The sequence below is a fragment of the Gorilla gorilla genome, chromosome 7 (genome assembly GCF_029281585.2).
Source record: "Gorilla gorilla gorilla isolate KB3781 chromosome 7, NHGRI_mGorGor1-v2.1_pri, whole genome shotgun sequence".
NCBI lineage: Eukaryota > Metazoa > Chordata > Mammalia > Primates > Hominidae > Gorilla > Gorilla gorilla.
Window position 1 is genome coordinate 103,866,308 of NC_073231.2, and position 11,934 is coordinate 103,878,241.

The following is an 11,934-nucleotide window of genomic DNA, read 5'->3' on the forward strand; positions in this document are numbered from 1 at the left end:
AAAATGAAATAATCTTTCTGAGTAGTTAATTGACGAATATGGGCTCTCATTCTGCCCTCAAGAGGGCAGATAGAGGGTACTGAGGAGCTTACAGGGAAGACCAATACCTATTCTAATGCCCTTTTCCTCTCGCTTGCCTGTCCCACCCCAAAGTTCTACTCACAAGAGACTAAAGAAGACATATTTTTACATAGGTCAGAATTCCTCAAAACTGTGGCCTTATGTAGTAGCATCATGGTGAAAACTCCCTATCGCCCTTTGCTTCTGACTTCATATCTTACTTTCCAAGGCCGAATTCTTTCATTGTCTTCTCTTCACCAGATTCCCAACATTATCAATTCTGGCTCCTAGAAGTGTGCTATGGCAAACTAATTTACAAGCATTAAGGGTGGAAGTGGAATCACAATTAAAAAAAAAAAAAAGACTGCAGCTGGGTGCTGTGGCTCACACCTGTAATCCTAGCACTTTGGGAGGCCGAGGTGGCCTTGCTTGAGCTCAGGAGTTCGAGATCAGCCTGGGCAACATAGTGAGGCCTTGTCTCTTAAAAAATAATAAATAAAATAAGGCCGGGCACGGTGGCTCACGTCTGTAATCCCAGCACTTTGGGAGGCCGAGGCAGGCAGATCACCTGAGGTGGGGAGTTCGAGACCAGCCTGGCCAACATGGAGAAACCCCACCTCTACTAAAAATACAAAATTAGCCGGGCGTGGTGGCGCATGCCTGTAATCCCAGCTACTCGGGAGGCTGAGGCAGGAGAATCGCTTGAACCCAGGAGGCGGAGATTGCAGTGAGCCAAGATCGCGCCATTGCACTCCAACCTGGGCAACAAGAGAGAAACTCTGTCTCAAAAAAAGAGAAAAAAAACAAAAATAAATAAAATTAAAATTAAAAAGACAAATTCACACTGAGCCATCTGGCTTTGATGATGTTAAAAAAAAAAAAAAACCCAAAATATTTGTCTTGACAGAATATGTTAAATGAGTTCTACAAATTTACAAGTCAGGGTTTTAACATACTTGACAGAAATGGGAAAAAAACCCAAAACCTTTTATATTTCAGAAGCCAAAATTTTACGTGGATAAATCAAGTTTATTTAAATGTAAATAAAAATAGATAATTCTTCATCTTCCTTAATTTGAGATTTACTAGAAGAAATGACACAGAGAATGGAAGCCCTGGAAAATCGCCTGAGATACAGATGAAGATTAGAAATCGTGACACATTTGTAGTCATTGTATCAAGGATTACAATGAACACAGTGCAGAGCCCCAAAGCTCAGGCTATTGTTAAATCAATAATGTTGTGAAGTAAAACAATCAGTACTGAGAAAGCTGGTTTGCCACAGAACAAAGACAAGAAGTATACACTAACTTGTATAAATTTATCTAGGAAAAAAATCCTTCAGAATTCTAAGATGAATTTACCAGGTGAGAATGAATAAGCTATGCAAGGTATTTTGTAATATACTGTGGACACAACTTGCTTCTGCCTCATCCTGCCTTAGTGTGCAATCTCATTTGACTATACGATAAAGTTTGCACAGTCATACTTCTGTAGAACACTGGCCATAGGAAATGCTGTTTTTTTGTATTGGACTTTACCTTGATATATGTATATGGATGTATGCATAAAATCATAGGACATATGTACTTGTGGAACAAGTTGGATTTTTTATACAATATTAAAATTCACCACTTCAGAGAATGGTATTCAGTGCAAAAATTCTTAGTTTAACTTTAAATGGAAGATATGTATGTATGAGAAATGGCCAATATGCCTATGAAAAAAATGCTGAATCTCATTAGTAATCAGGAAAATGCAGGTTAAAACAATACCATTTTTCACCTATCAGCTTAGCAAAAATGAGTATATTTTTTAACAAGTGTTGGTAAGGATGTGGAAATGTGAGGTTCTTGTAGTAAGAATGCAAATGGCACTCTTTGTAGAGTAAGTCTGTTGACATCTCATAAAACTGAAAATGCACACAACCCTGTAAATCTAGCAACTGGACTCAGTTGATTTCAGCCCATACATACAAAGAGACCTGCATAAAAATGTTACTAGACTTTGTAAAAGCAAAAAATAAGGAACAACTTAAACATCATCAGAAGGGGAACTGATAAACTCTGGTGTAATCCATACCACAGAAATACAACACCGCATGTACAGGAATGTGCTACATCTATACAAATAAATGGTCAAACTCAAAACAAAGATGACTTTAAAAAGGATGACAAAATGTTTAGCATACCATTCCTGAAAATTAAAAAAACAAAATAAAAAATGTCACGGTGAAACCCCGTCTCTACTAAAAATACAAAAAAATTAGCCGGGTGTGGTGGCGGGCACCTGTAGTCCTAGTTACTCGGGAGGTTGAGGCAGGAGAATGGCATGAACCCGGGAGGCAGAGCTTGCAGTGAGCCAAGATCGGGCCACTGCACTCCAGCCTGGGGACAGAGTGAGACTCCATCTCAAAAAATAAATAAATAAATAAATAAATAAATAAAAGAAAAACCTAAATGGGTACCCCACTACACACCGAGGCTGTTATATACCCCATTGCCCCTAGACTACAAACCTGTACATCATGTTACTGAATACGGTAGACAACTGTAAAACAACGGTAAGTGTTGTATCTAAACACAGAAAAGGAATTTTTCAGCCTTATTATAATCTTATGGGATCACTGTTGTATATGCAGTCCATCACTGACCAAACGTCATTATGAGGTGCATAACTATCAGTTCTGGCATTGCTGCCAAGGTGGCTCAATTCTACTTTACTCTCTGTTGTGTTCAGGCTCCACCTAGCGGCTCAAAAGACTGCCTCCTCCTTTTTAGCAATTAAATACCTTTCAACCTAACATTTTATCTCTCTGCCATGAGAATATATATATATATATATTTTTAGCTATTAAACACATTTCTCCTGGGGGAAGAAAAACCTCATGGCAAAAAAAAAAAAGCCTCCAACCAATGCATTACAATCTACAGATTAATCCAAGATATTTAACTTGAAGATTGTCTAAAATATTATTTCTCCATTTTGCTTGTTTTTGCCACTGGTAAATCTCAGTGTAAGAGTTCTGCATTCCATTTTCATCACTTATTGGATTTAATCTGCAAAATAAGGCTAATAATAATATTGAGTGGTCAGAGGATTAAACGAGTTAACATATACACTATTTTGTAAGGTACCTAAAACTTTTATTATTTATTTTTTGAGATGGAGTCTCGCTCTTTCACCCAGGCTAGAGTGCAGTGGCATGACCTTGGCTCACTGCAACCTCCGCCTCCTGGGTTCAAGCAATTCTCCTGCCTCAGCCTCCAAGTAGCTGGGATTACAGGCAACTGCCACCACGCCCGGCTAACTTTTGCATTTTTAGTAGAGGAGGGGCTTCACCATGTGGTCAGGCTGGTCTTGAACTCCTGACCTCAGGTGCTCAGTCAGCCTCAGCCTCCCAATTTATTTTTAGAGACAGGGTCTTGCTCTGTCATCCAGGCTAGAGTGCAGTGGCACCACGATAGCTCACTGTAACCTCAACCTCTTGGGTTCAAGCAATCCTCCTGCCTCAGCCACCTGAGTAGCTGGCACCATAGGCCTGTGCCACCACAACGGGCTAATGTTTTTAACTTTTTTTGTAGAGATGGGGTCTCATTACGTTGCCCAGGCTGGTCTCAAACTCCTGGCCTTAAGTGATCCTCCTGCCTCAGCCTCCAGAAGTGCTGAGATTACAGGCATAAACCACAGTGCTGGACCCTAAAACATTTTAAATGCTCAGTATTAACTATTATATTTTTACTCTTTAGCAGCCAAGAGTATTGGACACAAAGATGGTGCTGAGCTAAGTGTATGTTGAGCAAATGAAAAGACAGAATAAATTCTTTGCTGACCTGAGAAAAGTAATCTGGTAGATTCCCACCCCTAAACTATCTTTTGAAGCAAACACGCAGTAGTAAATTAAATAATGGTAAATGCATAAGAAATTTAAGAACTACTATTAACAAAATTCTGAACTAGAAAGTCCCAAGTGTATCAATAAGAGAATTAAGTAAATGTTTAAGCCCTAGTAGTCATTATCCACTCTAATTTTTGATAAGTGACACAAAGTTGAATACCTTGAGTCCCTGTCCTGTAGCACCTTAGAGAGAGGTAATCAATGCCATAAAAAAAGGTTCTAAGGTAACTCAGAAGCACCTGTTTTAGACTGGGTGCTAGGCTTACCCTCAGAACAAGCACAAGTAAGCCCAGAAAAGGGAGGAGCAGGGGAAGGAAACCAGATTCCACTGCAGGTGAAGGGAGCAGCAAGTCTAAGGAGTAGTTGGTAGTTGGAAGACAGGGGATGGAAAACTTTTCCATGACACAGATTATAATATTATCTTCCAGACGACCCAACTATTAATAGTTATATTCATAATCAGCCTAAAATTTGGTTTCTTCTCTACATTCCTTTTGCTCCTGCCACCATCCCATACCAACCGCAATTCTTAACACACTCTACAATATCCAACCTCTTCTTTGAGATTTCTATTTCCATATCTAAGAGTTCAGTAGAGGTATGGAGTAAATCCAATTGGCTGCAATTTCCTACAATCCCCTGAATATTAGAGCTACCCAAACACACTGCTTTCATTATAATCAGAAAAGAACATTTTAAATGTCACCTTACACTTTCCCAGATCTTCCTGGCCAGTGTCACTTTCTCTCTGACAGCAGTTTAACAGCACTTAATCAAAGGTAACATAGGCCAGAATGAGTAAGGAATGTTTCCTGTCTACTAGCTTTAAACTTTTTGTCTCTCTGAACTTTCTTGCTGAAAGATAGTTGTGACTGCACAAAAAGAACATATAATGAAAAGGCAAAAACCAAATATAGCATATCATCAACTACATAGACGGCCCTAGAAATCATAAATTTTCTAAAAAACCATCATACCAAAATGCCTGCAGCCAAAAAACCACAACAGAAACCACGCAAAGAAAGGGTACACCAACATCTGCAATATTGTATTCTTTAGGTCACCACCCCCTGAGAAATTAAATTCGAGCTAGTCAACCTGGAGGAAAAACTAACCCAAATAGTGTGAAAAGTCACTATTTGGGACTTGTGGGAAAAACTGACCAAGTAGATAAGCACACAAACTACCTTAACCATGAGATTGAAACATTTTGAACTATGGAAACAAACTAACACTATTAGAGACCAGTAGTCAGACCAAGTAATTCTTATCAAAGATTCAAATATTTTATATCACTTTGGCCACACGGGTCTCTGGATATGTAAACATGAACACCTTAGAACACTTAAAATCTTTCATATATTCAGTGACTCTTAACCAGGAGAGAAGCTAGTTTAAAAATGTGGTGACATTTGGGGGTGATTACAATGACATGGAAGGAAAACCAAGAATGAAAAATACCTTCAGAATCCACAGCCCTCCACAACAAAGAACTGTCCCATTACACAATGTCAGTAGTGCTCCCAAATTGAGAAATACTGAGTAAATGAACTGGTAAAACCATTAAAAACCAGACTCTCCAAAGTATTAATATATCCACAACCTCAGATTAACTTCGGACACAAACTAAAATCATGAGCTATTCCCTTGAAAAAAACTCCTAACCCCCGACTATCAAATTGGGAACATGACCCACCCAGGGCTGTTATATAGCTATTAAGAGCTGGGGTCCTCCGACTCCAAGTGCAGTAAATGCTTGATTTTCTGCATACTATTTAGAAGGCATCCTCATTTACTGTCTCACTCATCTACCATCAAAACTTGCCTGAAAGAGGGGAGGGAGAAAAGGAGCAAGGAGATTGAGTCTAAAATCCAAGACATTGTCTTTTCTGACACTTCTGTGGCCTCCCTCCCTCAAAGCCCAGCTGACTACATAGGGCATACCTTACTAGCACCATTCAACTCTGTAAATTAGTATCTAACTAAATCATTATTTCCCCTCAAATTAATTCTTTCAAATGTTCCAAAAGATATGAACATATGGAGGATTCCCTGGGACATACTCTTGGGGGATGCAGTAGTTTCCAGAAATGTGAATACTTAACGTACTTCACAGTACATCTTTTAGGTGTATGATATAAAACATACTTGGGCAAACATGGACTTAACTATTGATGATCTGGGATTACTCAGAAATCGTCCAAGTGCACCAACCACTTAACTTAGGAAAGATTATTCATTAAAGTAAAACTTTTCTTAACCTATGACAGCATTTTGGATGGGGAAACATTTCAGTTAATCTTTTTTAGCTACTCAGATTTGGTAAATTGCAATTCTGGGTATTTAACCTTGTTGCCTCCTAAGCATACTAGAATATAAAATGCAAACAATGTCCTGAGAATGGAATTACAAAACTTGAGCTTTCTAAACATCTAGTACTAGAAAGGAACCCAGTGCACTCCCTTTACAAAAACTGGGCCAGGAGCAGTGGCTCACGCCTGTAACCCCAGCACTTTGAGAGGCTGAGGCCAGGGGATCACGAGATCAGGAGATCGTGACCATCCTGGCCAACATGGTGAAACTCCGTCTCTACTAAAAATACAAAAAAAAAAAAAAAAAATTAGCCAGGCATGGTGGTGCGCACCTGTAGTCTCTGTTACTCAGGAGGCTGAGGCAGGAGAATCGCTTGAACCGGGGAGGCGGAGGCTACAGTGAGCCAAGATTGCACCACTGCACTCCAAGCTGGGCGACAGAGCAAGACTGTCTCCAAAAAAAAGAACAACAACAAAAAAAAACCCTGGAGAACAGAAATCAGGATGTGTAACTCTTTTTTTTTTTTTTTTTTCTGAGATGGAGTCTTGCTCTGTCGCCCAGGCTGGAGTGCAGTGGCACGATCTCGGCTCATTGCAAGCTCTGTAGCTGGGACTACAAGCGCCCGCCACCACGCCCGGCTAATTTTTTTTGTACTTTTAGTAGAGATGGGGTTTCACTGCGTTAGCCAGGATGGTCTCGATCTCCCGACCTCATGATCTGCCCGCCTCGGCCTCCCAAAGGGCTGGAATCACAGGCGTGGGCCACCACGCCCGGCCCAGGATGTGTAACTCTTTACTGAAAAGTCTTGCCACCACATCTGCCTCATCCTGTCTAATCCAACCTTCAGGAAATTGTATTGAAACAAAAATAGAGAAAAATACTGAAATAGATACAATATTTTTAAAACAAGGAAATTTTATTACAGGAAAATTTTGCAGGTTTAAGGTTTGCAGGTGAAATTTTGTAGGTGAAAAGGTTTACTTTTCACCAGTCTGTTCTGGCATGCTTCTAATGATGTCAGAGTCACCTAAAAAATAAAAAAAAAAAACAGTAATTTTACAATTCATTTAATAGCAACTGGTACCATAAAATTTCTCTACCTTTGGTTATCCCTTCTGTAGACAATGGTCTCCAAATTAGCAGTGACTTTTTGCAAAAGTTATCACATTAGCTGTACTGTCATTTTTCTTAAGGTTGACCAAAGATAACCTAGAATCGCAGCCATTATATAATCACATAAAATGATCATATAATAAAATTGGTTTATCACCAGCATTTATAAAACCAGACCTAGGGAAAGAACTAGGTTTGGGGACACATGCATGGTCTTAATATAGCGAATGTTTAGCCTGTCCTGACTATTACAAAATCAGAACAGCGAGAATATTCGCAGTATTCTATGAATCAAAGATTCACAATTGGAAAACAGAATGATGTAGATTTTTCGGCACTTTTTTTTTTACTCAAGCTAATTTTACATGTCTGTTCTCAAGAAGCAAGAATTACTTTCTTCTGTTTTGCCAGATTATTCTCTCCTTATAATTTCACCTTTTACCAAATCTATGTCATTATTTCATAGGTACTTCATCAAATGAAATTCATTATCTGACAGTAAAAATTTTAACTTATAATAAAGCCAATTATAATGTATTGGCATTCATTACCAATTATCTACAAAATACAACTACACGATATGCCTTGCTAGATCCATATTCTATCTGAATTTAGGAACCAAAGACATTTGCGTAGTAAGAAATACTTGTCCAGGCATTACATTAGAAAGGCAAAAAAAAAAAAAAAAGACTTTATGATTTAAAAAGCATACCTGGATCAATGATAGCCAGTGTGCACACTCTGTAGTATTTTCCGCATGCTGTGCCCAGTTCAATATTATTGCCACTGTAGTGATGGACACCAGTTTTAGCCAACATAGCATAGTACTCTATTTCAGATTTCCTTTGGGAACCAAAAAGGGCAAATAAATAAATGCGATACCAAGTGACTGACAGACTAAATGTTACTACTTCTTTTACTAGTGTTAATGTTGTTAAGGCCTTCAAAAAGTAACAAAATCACATATTACTCTTAAAAACATCATATTCATTATCCAATACAAACCAACATTTGTATGTATCCCTTGCAAGTGAAGGCGCAACCAGCAAATATCTACTCAACCCCTACTATGTTTAAGACAGTATCAATACTCACGGAAGAGGGTAAGATGCAAATAAACGAAAGCAAAGCATTATTTAGCATTAGTAAGGACCACATACTTTATATTTCCATGACAATCTCTAAAGTAGGTATTATGTACTCTTTTTTTTTTTTTGAGATGGAATCTCATTCTGTCGCTCAGGCAGATCGTGCAGTGGCACGATCTCAGCTCACTGCAACTTCCACCTCCCGAGTTCAAGTGATTCTCCTGCCTCAGCCTCTCAAGTAGCTGGGATTACAGGCGTGCACCACCACACCCAGCTAATTTTTTATATTTTTGGTAGACGGGGTTTCACCATGTTGGCCAGGCTGGTCTCGAACTCCTGACCTGAAGGGATCCGCCCGCCTCAGCTTCCCAAAGTGCTGGGATTACAGGTGTGAGCCACGGCACACAGCCCTATTCTTTTTTTTTTTTTTTTAATCTAATGAAACTGAGCCACAGAATAGTAAGTGGAGGATCCAGAATCTAAACCTTTAAAAGATAAGCCATTTCTATCACTATCCCCTCAGTGCCCAGAATTCCAGATGGGAAGTGATACCGTTTTAGAGTTAAAATTTCTGGCCTCAGGCGTGTAATCCCAGCACTTGGGGAGGCCGGATCACTTGAAGTCAGGAGCGTCAGACCAGCCTGGCCAACATGGTGAAACCTTGTCTCTACTAAAAATACAAAATTTCAGCGTCAATTTAGTAGATACTGATGGTTTTACGAATCGGAAAGGAGTCCTATACTATCTTGCCACTCAATTATGTGGATCCACATACCAGCAGTAGTGCTACAATGTATTATTTAAAAATCACCTCAAGCCGGGCAGGGTAGCTCACACCTGTAATCTCAGCAGTTTGGGAGGCCGAGGTGGGTGGATCACCTAAGGTCAGGAGTCCGAGACCAGCCTGGCCAGCATGGCGAAACCCCATCTCTACTAAAAATACAAAAATTAGCCAGGCATGGTGGCAGGTGCCTGTAATCCCAGCTACTCGGGAGGGTGAGGCAGAATTGCTTGAACCTGGGAGGCGGAGGTTGCAGTGAGCTTAGATTGTGCCATTGCACTCCAGCCAGGGTGACAAGAGCAAAACTCTGTCTTAAAAAAAATAAAATAAAATAATAAACGGCGCCTCGGGCCCCATCCCAAATCCAATGAAATCAGAACTTGCATTTTAACATCACCCATGTGACTCCTTTGCACAGTCATGTTTCAGAAGCACTACTATAGAAGACAGGCTTTAAAGAAAGTTTCAAAGAATGGTTAGAGAAAAGCCCAACCCATGGGACGAGACAGAAAGGGCCCTCCAGGCTTTGACAGTAACTATAGACACCCTATATAAAATGCTGTAAGCAGCTTATGCATCACCACAGAAAATTTGCTCACATAGCTTATACTCTGCAAGGTCCAAGTTTGTTTGGCTTATTTACAACACCCCCTAAGTTCAATTTCAAAACAGTGAGTCAAGCATAAATCTTGACTCAGAACTGATTTAGTGGGCTAAACTAGGTGATTCTATGATAGCCTGCAACTCCATAGCCCAGCCTCAACTTTTACCTAGTTTTTTTGACACTAAAACAAGTTCACACAATGAAGCATCATTAAAGCACCTCAAAGCTAAAAGAACCAAAAAAGCAGGACACAAAATACATGGAAAAAACAAATAATGTGTCTGTGTTTCCATTAAACCTCGATGTTCTGTTTTCACTCCTGCCACACACACATTTCTCCTCCAAAAATAAGCTCACAGAAGGGGAGCACATGATTCGGGGGTGGGTGGGGGAGAAGGGAATGAAGGGCCAAACACCACAATCGCTACCGTAATTATCCTGCAAGTGTTCGAGTTCATGGTACTCAGATTACAAGTTTACACTCCTGTATATTCGTTCACGATGAATTCGCGGTAGGCGAAGCCCGTTCAGTTTCTTCGATTACCTCAAAGCTGGGCAGTTGTTAGCAAGAATGACCAATTTCGCTTTGCCTTGTCTGATCATCTTCAGAGTCTGCTTGTACCCCAGGACGTACTTCCCACTTTTCATAACGAGTTGGAGCCTAGAGTTGATCGACTCCAGCGACTTTTTCTACAAAGCAAACATTAAATACGGACCTAAGGGCCTCGCCTGCAACCGCCTCAAAACTGGACCCAGCTTTTTGAAGCCGAGCCCCTTAAACTTCCAAAGTCGAGGACCCCAAGGCCACTGGGATTCCTTCTGGGGCCCTCCAAATGCCAGCAGGCATGCTGTCACCCCCGTGGGCTCACATCTGCCCGCCCTGGCCGAGACATCTCTCCACGTGAATCGTCTTCCGGGCCTGGCCCGCCTCACTCACCGTCTTCTTTGCGGCCACCATCTTCCTGCCTTAGGTGCGGGACGGCCCCCAACCTAGAAGAGACAGAGAACAGGACAGGAAGTTTAGGATCCGGAGTTACAAATGGCAACCCGCAAAGCTCCCCGCGCTGCCTAAACCTCGGTCGGTAGGAGCCCACTCACCAACAGCAGCCGCTAAGATGGCCGGGGAACGAGAAAGGAAAGACTTCCCACAATGCAAAGCTCTTCACGGCAGAGCCGGAACTGCGGGACCGGAAGTGGAAACAGATCGCTAGCAGAAGGGGCGGAGCGAAAGCGGAGAGCAGCTGCCGGTTGCTATTGGTACAGCTAGCTAGAATGGCTGCGGGGGCCGTACGCGGCTGCTCATACCTTTAATCCCAGCACTTTCGGAGGTTGAGGCGGGAAGATCTGTTGCGTCCAGCTCAAGGCCAGCCTGGACAACATAGACCACCCCTGTCTCTACAAAAAAATAAAAAAGAAATAAAAAAGAAATTAGCCGGGCGTGGTGGCGCGCTCCAGTAGTCCTAGCTACTCCCAGCTACGCCTGAGGCTGAGGCGGGAGAGTCGCTTGAGCTCGGTAGGTCGAGGCTGCAGTGAGCCATGATCGCGCCACTGCACTCAGCCTGGGCGACCGAGTGAGACTCTGTCTCAAAGAAGGAAAAAAAAGAATGACGGCGGGGGTGTTCGCTTCCCCCTCTGCGGGCCTTTAAGCCTCGCGGCGGTGTGTTGCTGTTCTGCTGCGAGCTGCGATCTAACTAATCGAGGCGCTTAGAACCCGGAGGGAGTTCGAAAAGCCGACTGAAGGTGAGGTGGGAGGGTCGATGAGAAGAGGCTGCGGCGGCTGCGACCACGGTCTCAATGGCGCTGAATTCATCTTTGCCCTGAGGCGCGGCTCTTGGAGAGCCTTGTGGGTGACTCCGATGCGCCGCAGCACCCGCATTTACTCTCCGCTTGGTAGAAGCATCTGTGTCCTCACCCCTGCGGTCACCCAAGTTACCTGTCCCCTGGAGAACGGTGGCGCCCTGCTCGAGTTTCCCAAAACTGGCCTTTTGTGACTGTGTTAGCGTGAACTTGTGAGCCGAGTTTGCACTGAGAGCGCGATAAACAGGTCTAATTTTTTAAAAGTATTTTTGCTGTTAAC

The 11,934-nt window shown here is 41.8% G+C and overlaps 2 protein-coding genes and 1 non-coding gene across 5 annotated transcripts in view; 1 reads left to right on the forward strand and 2 right to left on the reverse strand.

Moving 5' to 3' along the window:
• Nucleotides 1-1,704, forward strand: part of MATN2 (matrilin 2) — a 165,532-nt gene extending 163,828 nt beyond the window's left edge. For all 3 annotated transcript variants that reach the window (XM_004047338.5, XM_004047339.5, XM_055348064.2), the window contains one exon: nt 1,147-1,704. In XM_004047338.5, the coding sequence (XP_004047386.4) occupies nt 1,147-1,202 (56 nt within the window). In that variant the 3' untranslated portion in view covers nt 1,203-1,704. The remainder of the gene's footprint in view (nt 1-1,146) is intronic.
• A 5,464-nt stretch (nt 1,705-7,168) lies between these two features.
• Nucleotides 7,169-11,701, reverse strand: RPL30 (ribosomal protein L30). The gene is made up of 5 exons (XM_004047341.4): nt 10,956-11,701; nt 10,795-10,847; nt 10,402-10,547; nt 8,097-8,227; nt 7,169-7,298 (listed from the first exon to the last, which is right to left on the reverse strand). The coding sequence occupies exons 2-5, from the start codon at nt 10,813-10,815 to the stop codon at nt 7,249-7,251; spliced, it is 348 nt and encodes a 115-aa protein (XP_004047389.1). The 5' UTR covers nt 10,816-10,847; nt 10,956-11,701; the 3' UTR covers nt 7,169-7,248.
• On the reverse strand, nt 7,533-7,664 carry LOC115935683 (small nucleolar RNA SNORA72). The gene has a single exon (XR_004071303.1). It is a non-coding gene; the product is annotated as a small nucleolar RNA SNORA72 (small nucleolar RNA).
• Nucleotides 11,702-11,934: the final 233 nt, after the last annotated feature.